Raw genomic sequence first — 14017 nt, 5'->3', positions numbered from 1 at the left:
TGTTCAAAGTATAGAGTTAAAAAAACAAGGCGCGGTGGAAAGTTGGTTCACTCAACTATTGGCAGAAAATTGAAAAAAAAATAAAAAAAAATAAAACAAGAACCGTTTCAAATATTAGCCAACCGAAAAACGATGTCGTACAGAAGTTGTCTTGTAACTTTTTTATTTTTGAATTAGAAACGTGTTGTTGGTTTATTTCAGATAATTTAGATTTAAATATATTTTGGATTATTTTTTTCATAAATGTGTAGTTGAGTTTTATTTTTTTCACAAATAATGTTTTTTTAAATAACCTTCACAAATAATGTTCAATACTATATTACTGTATGTTTTATTTATGAAATTAACATAAATTTTAATTTTAAAATTTAAATGTTAAATACTAAAACCTAACATTTCAACCCAAACATGTGATAAGATTTAAATACCTGACTTTATTTAAGAGATCTAATATTTTATCTAATCAAACCAACTAGTTATTAGTTGTATATATATGAAGTAAATTGAAATATTCACAATCATAAAATTCAATGTTAAAAGTTTACAGTAACGAATAATAAACAAAAAAATAAGGAGAAATTAATATTTTAAAGTGTGGTTGTCTATATATTTTTAATTAGTAATTAAGATGTTAGGGTAGACAAAATAGTGTATTATTCGTGTGTGTGTTTTTCATGTAAATGAATGTATAAAAGTTCCAATATAAATATAATAAATACAATATTAGTAGAATATTCAAAGCCGCGTTATGGTCCAAATACAACATTTTAACTTTTTAGGACAATCGGCATGGCCGCCATTCATCAGGGGGAGCTCATATTGCCCCAAAAGCAAGCATCAGATAAAGCTCGAAAAAGATAAATAATATTCACATTGAACAATTACCAAAATACATTTACAGAATAATAGTAGTGCAACAAAATTCAGACTAGACCACCTACTGGTTCTATGCACTTTTTCCTCCTTGTTTTCCCATGGTGACCACCAGAATAAAAAAAAAAACCCAAATCCATATATTACAACAAAAAACAGGATTTTGCTAAATCCCATAGCATTTAATTCACAACCAATGTCTGCTCCCCGGCTCGTCTCCCCTTCCAAGCAGTAAATATTAGTAATCCAATAGCAGCAAAAAAACACATCATCATGTTCAAATATATAAATATATACACACTACTAGACAGAAACTCGTCTATTCATTCTCACTTTTTCTCAAAAATACCCAAAACTCCTCCCTTGTTAATCTTGCTTCGGCTTCTGAATCAATGGACGGTGGTGGCATCTAGCTTTCCTTCTATTTACACTTTTGATTTAAATTTAAGTTTCTAAGCCATAGCAGGGATGCTCGAATTCTGCCGATCCCTGTTAAGGCAATCGAATCCTTCTACTCTAACTGTGGGCTGTTTAAGGCCAAACGTCATCCTAACACACCCTACTTTGTGTGCCAATGACGATGACGGAGATGGAACTTGCAATGATGCAATTCTTTCATCACCAAATCGAGCATCGTGCACAAGTGGGTTCGCAGCCCTACTTGGAGGTGAACCACAAAAAAACGGGGGTGATGATGCTACCTCTGGTGCAGATTGTTCTGTCTCCATATCCTGCTGCAAAACAAAGATTGTAAACCAATATTGCTCATACTCAAACATAAATATGCATCCAACACGTGTTTACCGAACAATATCAGACTCGATATTTAAAATCAAAACAAAAATAAATAAATTATTCATCTTTCAGAATCCAAAGTACCTTCTTGAGGATGATATCTAGAAGCTCTGCACCAGCTTTTAAATCATTTACCTCGGCTTGATGACTGCAACAAGAACACATAATTCAACTGAATCATAAACCCTAAAAATCAAACCAGAAAACCAAATAAAGAGAGTAGAAATAAAAGAAATTATACCTCATATGCAATCTCAAGGGCCTGACGGGGTTGTTGGCAAGAACCCTATTTCGTCTAGGCTTAGGGCAAACCACAGGGCCGCCATCAGAGATTGAGATCAGCCCTCTAATCTCCTCAAAAGCAGAAACGGCAGCGTTCCGTTGAAGATTGCAGGGATTCATCTTCGCTCAAAAGCTAAGAGCTTCGTAAAGAACGACTACTGAAATAAACAAAACAAAAGTCAACATCTAGATCTAACAAACTCAAGCTGAATTAGAAAATTAAAGTAGCGAAACTCAACTTTAGTTTTGATTTCGTCAATTATAACAACATCCAATAAAAAAACAAAAAGTAGAACCGAAGAAAACCACAGATCTAGATCCAGACCTTCAATAACACGGGTTTGTGAGGTCAATTGTAGCAAAATCCACGGATTTATACGATTAAAAAGAGAGTTCAAAGAACAAACGAAACTCTAGGGATTAATTAAGAGAAAATTAATTAGGAATGATATATCCAGTTGGTAGATTCAACTATTACAGCTAAAAACTTAACAGATCTGTTATGGAAACACTGAACTTTGAACAACACAGATTCGCTTTTCTAATGGAACAAAAATAGAAATAGAGAAAAGAAAGAGAGAGAGAGAGAGAGAAGAGAGAGAAAAAAAAGACATATCTCTACATGAACAAAATTGAAAATTTTAGAGGAGTTCATAAAATTGATTGTCCATGAAAGATGAATATTTGATCTTTTCTTTTTTCAGATTAGATTACCTGAAGGAGTAATCCCTCGGAAGAAGAAAAAGTAGAGACAGGGTGGGTGCCACGAAGTGGAAAAAGAAAACCTCTGAGGGTGGAGGAACTTAAATTCAGCGCAATTGTATCATTGTAATACGACACCGTTTTTTTAACTTATTTGAAGTGTCTAATTTTTTTTTTGAGATCTATTAAAAGTGACTAAATTATATCACAATGCATAACATTATGTGTAAATATACAAATCAATCATCGTATTTTTAAAACTTATAATCACACCAGTATATTCATTAATTATAACAATCAAGTCATCTTGTCGTTAAGTGTACGAGGGATGTTAATTTTTTTATAACTTTATAATCTGATCACTTAATTATGAGTAAGTTTATATCTTGATCACACAATTTTAAGTTGTGAGCACTTTTTTTTACAGGTTAACGTAAAATCAATTCCTCGTCAATTGAGTTGTTTTGTTAAAATATATATTTTCTTATTTTTTTATACTTCATAAATATATAAACAAATTAATCATGTAATGCAATTACAAGACTCAAATAAGTCAATATATATATTTAATATAGTAATTGCATCATAAGAAGAGAGCTTTCGTTTACCTTAAGGAAAAACGTATTACTCGTATTAACTCCTGGAACATAAAATTCCTATTGCAAGGTGGCAAAGAAATCTTTATCAAGTGGTGTTGTAGGCGATCGCTTTATTTGCAATGAATTGCTTCCTCCTTCCCAAAAACTTATGTATCGGAATGGAAAGGGTGTTGACCCGCTTTTGGTGACAAAAATCACCAAAGAAAAAAGGAAACTATTGGTGCTCATGGAAATTCCTTTTGTGAACTAAAGGATAGTGGAGGCTTGGAATTTAGAGGCTTTGTGAAGTTCAACATTGCCCTATTGGCTAAGCAAGGAGATTGTTGGAAATGGGTGTCCGATGGAGGGTTGGATCAGGCATTGTTATTTCTATCTAGAATGATTTTTGGTTACCGGAGTCTCCTCTGGTGAGGATAAGTAGCCCTAGGTCAGGTATAATGACATGGGTGTCTGATTTAATCAATTGATTCCTGGGCACTTTTCGGGGCTGGTATCTGATAAAATTTTATCCATCCCCCTTCTTTGGCGATTGATGATTGTATGGTGTGGAGTGGAGTGGTGAAAAAATCAGACTCTATGCTAGAAAAACAAAAAGTTATGGTCTTTTATTTGGGGATGAGGTGGCTTCCAAATATTCAGAAAGTTATGGGCGAGTGACTGTCAACGAAAGATCAAGCTCCAATGGTAGAAATTCATCCATAATCTAGCCCCAATTATGCAAAACCTATGCTATTGGATGATCTCCTCTATTTCGTTCTGTCTTAGGTGCCCCAAACATTCAAATCGATTGAGAATGTGATTCGAGATTGCTGGGCTAGATTTCAATTCCACTGGCCTGCGCATGGCTCAGTGTGGACAGTTAAAGAATGGCTAAGTTTAGTTTTTAAAAACTACCAGTGAGCAAGCAAGGAGATTGTTTGACAATAATCAGGGTTATCCGGTATGCTAGAAATTATCATGCGAGTAAACTTACATCAGTAGATGAGTTTGTCTCCTTCGTAAGATCCTACAGTAAATAGTATGAAATTGTCCACAGCAGAGTTCAGGCTTTTGTCCCATGGGTAAAAGCCAACCTCGATGCTAGCTTCATATATTCAAGAAACAAGGGGTGGTCAGGGGTGATAGTTCGAGACGATGAAGGTCATATTGTAGGGGCTTGCAGGCCTAGAATCGAAAGGGTTACCTCTGCTTTCGCTGTTGAAGCGATAGCTGCCATCCACGTGATCCAGTTGGTTCTGGATTTGGAATTAAAGCATGTCACTTTTGAGGGTGACTCGCGGTCGGTGGTGATGCAACTAGCCTCGACGAAAGCAGATTTGTCTGAAATCGGTGTTCTAATCATGGATGGTCGAAGATTGGCCGCTTCCCTACATGCATGTTCCTTCCATCATGTCCCACGATCGGCTAATCGAGATGCGCACACTTTGGCGACTATAGTCGTTTCTAACGATGATAATCAATTTTAGGTTGAGGAGGCTCCTACTCGTGTGTCTCTTCAGGCGGTGGAGGATCGACGGTGGCTGCACCCTCCTTAGTTGGCGGGTTATGGTCCCTGAGTTCTGAGAACAGGTTCCATTTAGTTTTGTTTTTCTACTGTCCTTGATGCTCGTTCGTCGATTATTGTTTATTCGCAAGGAAACGAAAGGCCGGCTGCTTCTCGGTGGTGATTTATCTTTGCTTTATTTTAGGACTAGTTTTTCGGCTATTTAGTTCATTTGTTAATGACTTGGAGTTCCAAGGGGTTTTGAGTGCCCCACTTGAACGTTTTTCTGGTTTTAATAAATTTTCCAGCCGACGTTTCATAGTAAAAAAAATATATCATTTGAGTCCTTTTTTTACCATCACAATAATGATCATGTATGACTCAATGGGTTTCAAATTCAGTCCATAGGAAATGCATCGATGAGAAGCCCAATAAACTGATTTCATTTATGTTTTAATAATGGTATAAAAATCGTTTTTAAATGTTTAGAAAAATACTATTGTAAAACAAATTTATTAACAAAAATAAGTATAATAAAAATGAAACGAAAGGAATTAATGTTGTGGAGAATAATTGTTTTAAAATTTATTTTACTCTGATTAGTGCAATCGTGGACATGCGAGGTCGACACCAGTTTCATGTCACGTCGACATCGTTACAGCAGGCGTAGCCGGTGCATCCTTGTAACATAGACTACAAGTCATGAACCTTATACCATCTTTTTCCATGACAGAAAAAAGGCAACATCAAACCACATATATTCCGGTGTTTGCACTCCACTTCAAAAGTTGCAATGGCCCATCCCATTTGGATATCTGTAATCTTCTCAATGGAGCCTACCAAAAGAAAAATGTTCAGGATCAGATAAAGAAATCTCTACTTGGAACTCCCATGTGTTTTCAATTTTTACTTTATTCAAAAAACTGAGCTACCCCTATACACACACACACAGAGAGATAAATATATATATATATATATCTGTTTATAATATATTTCATAATTGAGGTCCGTAATTTGCCTTCTAAACCAGTGGAGTTGAGACAACACCTGCAGGGTATTAGGACTTCTCTCAGCCTATGTCAGAAATGGATATAGGCATGGAAATGACAAAGCAGTCTTCAGAGCTGAGTTCAAATTTGTTGGATAATTTCAACATAGCTGCTGACTTCTCACTAGAAACCTTGTTGGCCCACCGATTACCCGATTTTCCAGCCGTGCTCACAGGCAGTCTTACTGCAACACCAACCGATCATACTTCGATGGCGGTCGAGAACCAACATGTTTTGTTCAAAAGCAAGAAAAGGAAAGCCGTGGAACAACAACTGAGCACCATGTCTCCAGTGGTTTCCACTAATGAACATGGAGGAAACACCAATACCAGGAAAAGAAATGTGTGTGATCCACTTGTTTTCGAGGTTTGAGCCTTTATATACATCTCTTTTTAACAAATTGTTGATGGGTTTTTTTTTCAGAGATTACAGAAAGCGAAGACCAAAGCGAAAAACGAGGAGAAAGTAATTCATGTAAGAGCAAAAAGGGGCCAAGCTACTGACAGTCATAGCTTAGCAGAAAGGGTAGGTTTATCTGTTCTTGTTCAAATAAACGATCCTATGAAGAAAACAATGAAAATATGACTTAAGTTGCTACTAACACTGCCTCACTTTCTTTTATCAGGTAAGAAGGGAGAAAATAAATGAAAAAATGAGGTACTTGCAGGACCTTGTTCCAGGATGCCACAAGGTACTTGAGTGAATCTCTTCTTTATTTTGAAATGAACATACATGATTTAGCACTTGTGTATGATTTCAACAGACGATGGGGATGGCTGTTATGCTGGATGAAATAATCAATTATGTTCATTCATTGCAAAACCAAGTAGAGGTAAATTGAATGCCCTGTAAAAACAAAACTTCATGTTTCTTAGCTCTCAAGTAAATACTACAAAAACCTTATGAACAAACTTTTCTTCTAATTTCAGTTTCTTTCTATGGAGCTCGCGGCAGCGGCTGCTTCTTGTGACCTGAACTCGGAAATCGAACACATCAAAAAGACACAGGTATACATCAAGCAACTTCATTTCCAACATAATCATGTAAAATGAAATAAAAAGCTAAGCTTATTGTGTGTGTCTAGTCAAAATGAGTGATTGTGGAAGCTAAATGATGCAGGGGACAAGTTCACATGTAGGACAAAAGATGGAGAAATGGGCAAAAGATGGATATGGAGAAGAGGATTGCTTCCATTTGACATGGCCACTTTGACTGCACTTTTGGCCCTTTATTTTTTGTTTCTTATAAAGCAAATCAATATGCTTCCTACCTCACTTTCCTGCAAATCAAATCTGTCTAGTTAGATATCAATTGTCCTAATGAAAATTATAACTATTTGCATTCATTTTTACTCATTCAACTATCTTAAAAGGTGAAAAATAAAAGATTTTACACTACATCAAGAGATCTACCTCATTTATATATTTATATGTATAATTGTTATTTTCAAAAAAAAATGTATAATTGTTATATTTTTCTGGATCTCCTCTGCGAAAGTCATCCTACGTAGGTCTTCCTCAGACCACATTCAGTTGTACCTCCGTAGTCACTCATTCACCATCAGTAATATCAAAGATTCCATGGTTTCATAGCCTCCGAAGATCCCAAGAGGCCATCAGAGTTTTATATCTTCCAACCAATTATAATCCTTTGACATGACTATTGTCAAGTTCACATGATCTCCCATAACCAAATCTGTCATATGACAAACAAATCTATTTAATCTGTTAACCTATAAATAGTAGTCATTACCCTAGGCTTGACACCAAAGGTCAGTGTACGAGTCACCTTCCAAGACTAAGGGGGTGCTCTTTTCTTTTTCCAAGCACTTCACTTTTCATCTTCTTGAATTCACCACTTTCTATCTTCTTCATAAAATTATTGGGTGAGAATCTCCACCTAAATAAAAAGAGGAGAACCGCTCATCATAATACCATTTTCCCATCAACAATAATCATACCCATAATCATTTCCAAATATATATGAGATATAAATACCGGACATACACTACGAGGCTTGATAGCTATCCAAAGGGAAATCAACTTTGCCAGTAGTGACTTGATAATTGCCAAACTTTCCATGTGTTTCCAAAATCAATCATAAAAAATAACACTCAAGTCAAATACATTTGGAACATTAACAATAGCTCATAAGTCGATTGTGTTGGAGCATCACTGGTTGGTTTAAAGCACTTGCTTTTCACAAAGCTTTACGCAATGTTAACATCATTTCTTTGGATAATAACCAAGACTTTGCTCTATCCAAACATCAAGCAACAAAGGGAAAGAAACAGTCTTAGGATTGACAAAAACTAATGGGTCCAAAAACATATACATTGATGAACAGAATCTCACAGATGTTGCCAATTCATGTGGTGAATGATTGAAATTATGGAATGCATAAACATATTGCGCTGGTGGGGGGGATTAAAAATAGAAAAATAAATACAGGTGCATTGCATTAAAAAATATGGGACAGGGAGAGGACAGTTTGAATGGGGCATATCATGTTCATAAGAAGATGGGAGCAGTATGGGTTTGTCAACACTGTTAATGAAAATTCTATTCAACCTCAAACCTTTTATCTGAGTGTCAAATAGTATGAACAACTGTCGAACACTTTTGCACCAGTGCAAATGAAGAGTTAACAGTTTGAACATTTACACAAACCTTTGTACGTATGGGTTGACCGTATGAACTTTTTTCCATCAAAAACTTTTCTGACATAAATGCTTCACTTTACGAGGAATCATCCCGTTTGCATTCAAAACTTAAAAGAAGCATTAATGAACCTCCGTATCGTCTTTTATTAAATACATGAAATGAAACAACAATGCATTATAATGTTGTTCATTAAACTCATAATCTAATGAAGCATCAATGTAGTGATTTACGTGTGAAATGTCTTCCAAATTAAAGACGTTACTCAAGATATAATAGACATTAATTGTTTTTATATTAGTTTTGAATAAAAAACGGATCTTAACCGTGCCTTTAATTATATGGTGAGTGGTCTTAGTGATAAGAGAGAATGTTGTCCTCATTAGAAGTCTTAGATTCGAGCACTGTAGGATGTATGTAGTTTAGCATGTCTCAAAGCAGTGGAGACGTCCTCTCCTTGGTTGGGTAAAGGTTAATATTGATGGCCATGGGGCCACCGCATGTGGTCGTGTCATATGTGATGATTGGGGAAGATAATTATTTGACATTTCATGAAGTTTAAAAAAGGAATCTATTGGGTGTCCCTTCCTGAGTTATTAGTAGTACATGATGCTTTAAAGTATACATGGAGTAAGAGATTTAGAAAGGTCGAAGTTGAAACATATTGTTGATGGGTATACTTTCATGAACCATTAGCGCTAGAAGGGAATACTATTACAGATGCAATAAGATTTCTGTTGATTCTATCATGGGAGGTACGGATTTATCATGTTCGATGTGAGCTGAACGATGTCGCAAGTTCATTTGTGACTTTAAGTCGGGATAGACCAATGCAGAAAATATTTTTAATTCCCCTGTTAAGAATGTTAAAAGTGTCCTTGATATTAAAACTTTGAATAACGAGTAGTAAATTAGAAGTTATAAGCTACATATATTAGAATTGAGTGTAATACAAACCACATTTAATGAAGAAAGGTTGCATTCTCTCATTTGATCCGTATAATTTATAATTACACTCAGAATTCTCTAAGCCTTATTCTTAAAAAAACATACACGTGAATTATAACGATAATTAATCTCAAAACAAGTATTATCTTCCATGTATGGCTATGAATCTATTTTTCTTTTAGCAACTACCCATTATAACTTAATGAATAAATCTTATGTTTCATTTAGGTCCAACAAAAATGTTGTTATTTTTTTCTTACTTATTACCTTCTCGGTTTTCCATAGTTTTACCTTGACTAATATGGATCGACATGTGACGTACATGTGGTTTTGATAATGAGTCTCAGCAAGGATTTTCTGTATACACAAGACCTCGAACTCGAGACATGCTTAAGCGAGATCAATCTGCTTACCACTTGAATAATCCGGTGGTAAAATTTTGTTATTCTCAACATAAATGAGTACCGCAACAACAACAACAACAAAAGAGAGAGAGAAAACAGAAGGAATGAACAAGAGTTTCTTTATAAATCCGACTGTGGTGGTTTCTTGCAAGCGAGAGGGAAACCGAGGCCAACAGGCAGCGATGGTATCTTGCGTGATTGGCAAATGTTTTTGTATTTGAATAATGATACATTATCAGAAACTACTTTTAAAAATAAATCAAAATAAATTCGTTTTCAGTTACGCATGATCATTAAATTTACTAACTGTATATAAAATGTCAATGCATTAAGTATAGATCCGAAATTTACTGGCTGCATTGGAACAATACGAGTTGAGCTTTTTCTTGAATGAGACTCCATAGATCGTTCATATGACGCTCTTCGGTCAGAGTTGCTCCGACAACGCATCGAATGGCATAAATTCCAGAGACCGTTCCTTGTGTCATGAAAGCTCGTCCACTATAATTTATGGCGTCCAGTAGTTTGCGGTTTAATTCGCTGCCGTCTAGCCCCTGCTCTGGCTTAAGCCTGAATAAAACCAATGCGATCCTCCTCGGAACCACGATCTCGAACCTGTCATCTTCTTTTATGAGTGCCTCGAATTGCTTAGCCAGGTTGACATCGGAACGAATGTGGTGCATTAGGTTTTCCACGCCAATCCGGCGGATTACAATCCAAAGCTTCAGTGCCCGAAACCGTCTGCTCAATGTGACTTGCCAATCTTTGTAGTCCACCACAACGTTGGATTTACTAGCGTTGTTTTCTAGATATTCCGGATTGGATGACAAAGAATCGATTAAGAAACGGGGTTCCTTGAGCCACAAGCAACAACAATCCATGTTGGTGAGAAACCATTTATGTGGATTCATGCTGAGAGACGATGCGAGTTCAACTCCGTCAAGGAAATGCCGGAATTCGGGGCAAATGCAAGCATTTCCTGCATGAGCTGCATCAATGTGAAGCCAAAGCTTGTATTCATTGGCAATTTTGCCCAAGTCTGCAATAGGATCAACAGCTCCGCAGGCAGTTGTCCCGACGGTTGCACATATGTACAATGGCACCAAGCCTGATCGGATATCATCTTTGATAGCTGAGCGAAGTACTTCGGGTGACATTGCAAATTCGGTGGCGAAGGATGTTTGAAGGAATCGGAAATTCGATGGGGGAATGCCGACTAATTTCGCAGCCTTTTGGAAAGTGAAATGAGTTTGATCTGATGCATAAACCACGAACTTGGTTATATTCGCCCAATTACTATCAAGTTCTTTCAAGGCCTTGTCTCGAGCAGCAGCCAAAGTGCAAACCACAGCCTCACAGGTAGTGCCATGAATGACACCGCCGCCTGTTCCGGAGAACAAGAACGAAGACGGCAATTTAAGCATTTTGCCCATCCAATCGACGACGACAGATTCGAGTTCTGTGGCAGCCGGAGACGAAATCCAGTTGAAACCAACCACATTAAAAGCAGAGCAAAGCATCTCTCCCAGGAATCCAGCAGTGCTAGAACTCGCTTGATAGTAGGCAAAGAAATTAGGACTTTGCCAATGAGTAAGGCCTGGTAAAATGTGTTGATTCACATCATTGAGTACATCCTCTAGTGAATCGGGGGTACACGGAGCCGAATCGGGTAACTTGGACGACAAGTATCCGGGATCGACAATGCTTTGAACGGGGTATTTCTCGATGTTTTTATAGTAGTCGGAAATGAAATCAACCACTGCTTTCGACTCATCTTGGAAGCTCAGTATGTCTAGGGGAAGAAAGCTTTTCTCTGAGGTTTTATTCATTTTCATGAGAACATGAAAGTTTCGGGTCTTTGCAGTTTCTAATATTCCGTAGGGTAATCCAGATCACATGTTATATAGACAACACAGGATGCATGGGGCGAGTTGGTTTGATTTGAGCCACTGAAAATCTATGTCAAATGTGAATGTGCTTCAATACGAGTCTAATATTAGAGTCTGTTTATTTTGTGTAAACCATTCCACGATCCGTATTTTTCGATGTTTGATTGGCATGAAATACCTTAACTACCATGATTCATTTTCAATATAAAATCATCCGTTTTTCACGTTAATTATATTTCCCTGTGACATTTTCCAAAGAATCGTCAAAATAGCCATCACCAACGTCGGCAACAATACCCAGGTGAGTTAGGCTGTGCAAGTTCATATTAAGCGGAACCCAAAGGCAGTTTAAGGTTGGTTATTTTTCATTTTATTGGCCTTATTATCACCTTTTTTTTCTCCTAGAAACATACTTTATAATTATATTTCAATGTAATAATTATTAATGTATTATGAGAAAAGAGACCACACCAGTGAACGCAGAACGAAACTCCAATGAACTAGATTCAATTACATGAATAGAACAAATGAGGATAGCGACAATTGTAGCCTCCGACAACAGTCAAAGCAACCAAATGAAAAACAAGTGGCATATGTTCATCAAATCTGAGACCGTTGAACTCAACTTATGAATCATCAGCAGTAGTGGTGAGGAAGAATCACAAGACAGCGATTTTAATCGCATATGAATAAATCTTAAAAGTCATTATTATTTTGATACAAAGTTGATTCTATTGAAAATATGTTCAAGAAATAATACTACTCTTGGAGTAAGGAGACAGTCCAAAACTTATTCGTTAAAATTTCTCATAATTTTTAATATTTTATAGATATTTTTAAAATTTTATTTTTTAAACTAATTTATCATTTTATAACTTCTGATATCTTTTATTTTTTAATAATATTTTTAAATTTTTAATATTTTTTTAAATTCTTATTTTTTACTTAAAAATTAAATAAGTATTCTAACTTTCAATTAAAATTAATTACACCTTTGACTTCAGCTAAAAAATCAATTAAGTTTTTCTACCACGTCATCATTCATATGTAGAGCGTTCGGTGAACTGTTCGTGAACCGTCCATATAACATTCATTTATGTTCGTTTGTTATGCTAAATAAATGAGTATGAACTCAATTTTTATGTTCATTTAATAAACGAACGAACACGAGTAGATGTGTGTTCGGTTCTTTTATATTCATGAGCGAGCTTGTTTATAGACTCATTCGTTTATGCTCATGAACAAGCTCGTTTATCGACTCGTTCATTTATGGTCATTAACAAGTTCGTTTAGAAGCTCATTTACTTTTTATTTTTTTTCATTTTAAATATTAGTGAATGTAGGGACTAAATTGGACATATGGTGAAATTTAGAGTTTAAACTATCAAGCTTAAGGAGTTCAAGCACTACTGGCGTAATTTTACCATTTTTTAACTTGCAAATGAACATATCCTCGAACTTATAAATGACCGTTAAACAAACATGTTCATGAACGCTAAACGAACAAGCTCGCAAACATATAAATGAGCATGTTCGCAAACGTTAAACGAACGACATAAATACATTTACAAATAAACAAACAAACACAAACAAAATCTTATTTATTCAAACTCAAATCATTTACGCTATAAGCACGACGCTAATCTTAGATTTCCATTTATCCTTAACTATTCTTTATCCTTCGTGTCAACCAAGGGCCACTACTTTCGTTTTGCACATTTGTTTCTTATTGACTGATTGATAATAAGATAGGCTCCAATCTTTTTTTATGAAAATTTGTTCTACTTCTATCAGTGTTAACATATATCTTTTCTATGTTTGGCCACTAGCCATGTGAGAAAACACCAAAAGAAGAAACCATAAGAATATGAAACTAAAGCAAAAGAAAAATCGGGTACATGCATAACTCGCTTTAGAATTTCAGATTCTATTTACTTGATTCGTATAATTTTTTTTAAAATTTAAATTTTGATGTTTATTTTTATCCAAATAAAACTATTTTGTATTTTTTATGATCTATGTGACAATTGCAGTTCTTATATTAGCTCTTGCTTTCGAGATTGTAATAGTTGTAGTGAATGGGGGGCTCGGGCTTATTTCTTATCCCAGCTCCACTTTTCTTTTCCAATAATCGGTGAAAAAAAGAAGGCCTTTTCAATAATTGCCATTTTTTATTTTTTATTTAGATAGAATAATCTCGTGAAAAATGGGTATGATGAAATAATTTCAAATTCTGTTTGATTTTATAAAAAATAAATATTGAAATTTAGTTTAAATTATTTTTATTTGATCAATTGAATCTTAGTATAATTATAGTTGTTTTTATATGTTGG

At 35.4% G+C, this 14017-nt stretch overlaps 3 protein-coding genes across 5 annotated transcripts; 1 reads left to right on the top strand and 2 right to left on the bottom strand.

Moving 5' to 3' along the window:
• Window positions 1-1209: 1209 nt before the first annotated feature.
• On the bottom strand, window positions 1210-3273 carry LOC120161302. 3 transcript variants are annotated; one of them, XM_039171580.1, is made up of 4 exons: window positions 3261-3273; window positions 1910-2105; window positions 1753-1816; window positions 1210-1604 (listed from the first exon to the last, which is right to left on the bottom strand). In XM_039171580.1, the coding sequence occupies exons 2-4, from the start codon at window positions 2068-2070 to the stop codon at window positions 1326-1328; spliced, it is 504 nt and encodes a 167-aa protein (XP_039027511.1). In that variant the 5' UTR covers window positions 2071-2105; window positions 3261-3273; the 3' UTR covers window positions 1210-1325. The 3 variants fall into 3 exon arrangements, with proteins under 3 accessions (XP_039027511.1, XP_039027509.1, XP_039027510.1); XM_039171578.1 differs by lacking the exon at window positions 3261-3273 and adding an exon at window positions 2665-2751 and having other exon boundaries at window positions 1910-2108; XM_039171579.1 differs by lacking the exon at window positions 3261-3273 and adding an exon at window positions 2665-2741.
• A 2473-nt stretch (window positions 3274-5746) lies between these two features.
• LOC120161300 (transcription factor BEE 1-like) lies at window positions 5747-7126 on the top strand. The gene is made up of 6 exons (XM_039171577.1): window positions 5747-6125; window positions 6207-6308; window positions 6409-6474; window positions 6547-6615; window positions 6713-6790; window positions 6903-7126. Exons 1-6 carry the CDS (start codon window positions 5811-5813, stop codon window positions 6993-6995), a joined length of 723 nt encoding a protein of 240 aa, XP_039027508.1. The 5' UTR covers window positions 5747-5810; the 3' UTR covers window positions 6996-7126.
• Window positions 7127-10117: 2991 nt separating this feature from the next.
• LOC120161136 (tyrosine decarboxylase 1-like) lies at window positions 10118-11624 on the bottom strand. Its single transcript, XM_039171400.1, has one exon. It carries the CDS (start codon window positions 11622-11624, stop codon window positions 10143-10145), a length of 1482 nt encoding a protein of 493 aa, XP_039027331.1. The 3' UTR covers window positions 10118-10142.
• Between the last annotated feature and the right edge of the window lie 2393 nt (window positions 11625-14017).

This window comes from Hibiscus syriacus, unplaced genomic scaffold (assembly GCF_006381635.1).
Source record: "Hibiscus syriacus cultivar Baekdansim isolate YM2019G1 unplaced genomic scaffold, ASM638163v2 tig00111398_pilon, whole genome shotgun sequence".
Taxonomy (NCBI): Eukaryota; Viridiplantae; Streptophyta; class Magnoliopsida; order Malvales; family Malvaceae; genus Hibiscus; species Hibiscus syriacus.
This window is presented reverse-complemented; position numbering and strand designations above follow the sequence as displayed.

What these genes read in the sequence shown, in the direction of transcription:
- LOC120161302 (XM_039171580.1), bottom strand. Translation starts at nt 2,070, where the DNA reads ATGAATCCCTGCAATCTTCAACGGAACGCTGCCGTTTCTGCTTTTGAG. An exon ending in CCCTTGAGATTGCATATGAG is followed by an intron (nt 1,817 to 1,909) that starts GTATAATTTCTT and finishes TTCTTGTTGCAG; the next exon opens with TCATCAAGCCGAGGTAAATG. An exon ending in TAGATATCATCCTCAAGAAG is followed by an intron (nt 1,605 to 1,752) that starts GTACTTTGGATT and finishes GTTTTGCAGCAG; the next exon opens with GATATGGAGACAGAACAATC.
- LOC120161300 (XM_039171577.1), top strand. Translation starts at nt 5,811, where the DNA reads ATGTCAGAAATGGATATAGGCATGGAAATGACAAAGCAGTCTTCAGAG. An exon ending in CCAATACCAGGAAAAGAAAT is followed by an intron (nt 6,126 to 6,206) that starts GTGTGTGATCCA and finishes TTTTTTTTTCAG; the next exon opens with AGATTACAGAAAGCGAAGAC. An exon ending in GTCATAGCTTAGCAGAAAGG is followed by an intron (nt 6,309 to 6,408) that starts GTAGGTTTATCT and finishes TTCTTTTATCAG; the next exon opens with GTAAGAAGGGAGAAAATAAA.
- LOC120161136 (XM_039171400.1), bottom strand. Translation starts at nt 11,624, where the DNA reads ATGAATAAAACCTCAGAGAAAAGCTTTCTTCCCCTAGACATACTGAGC.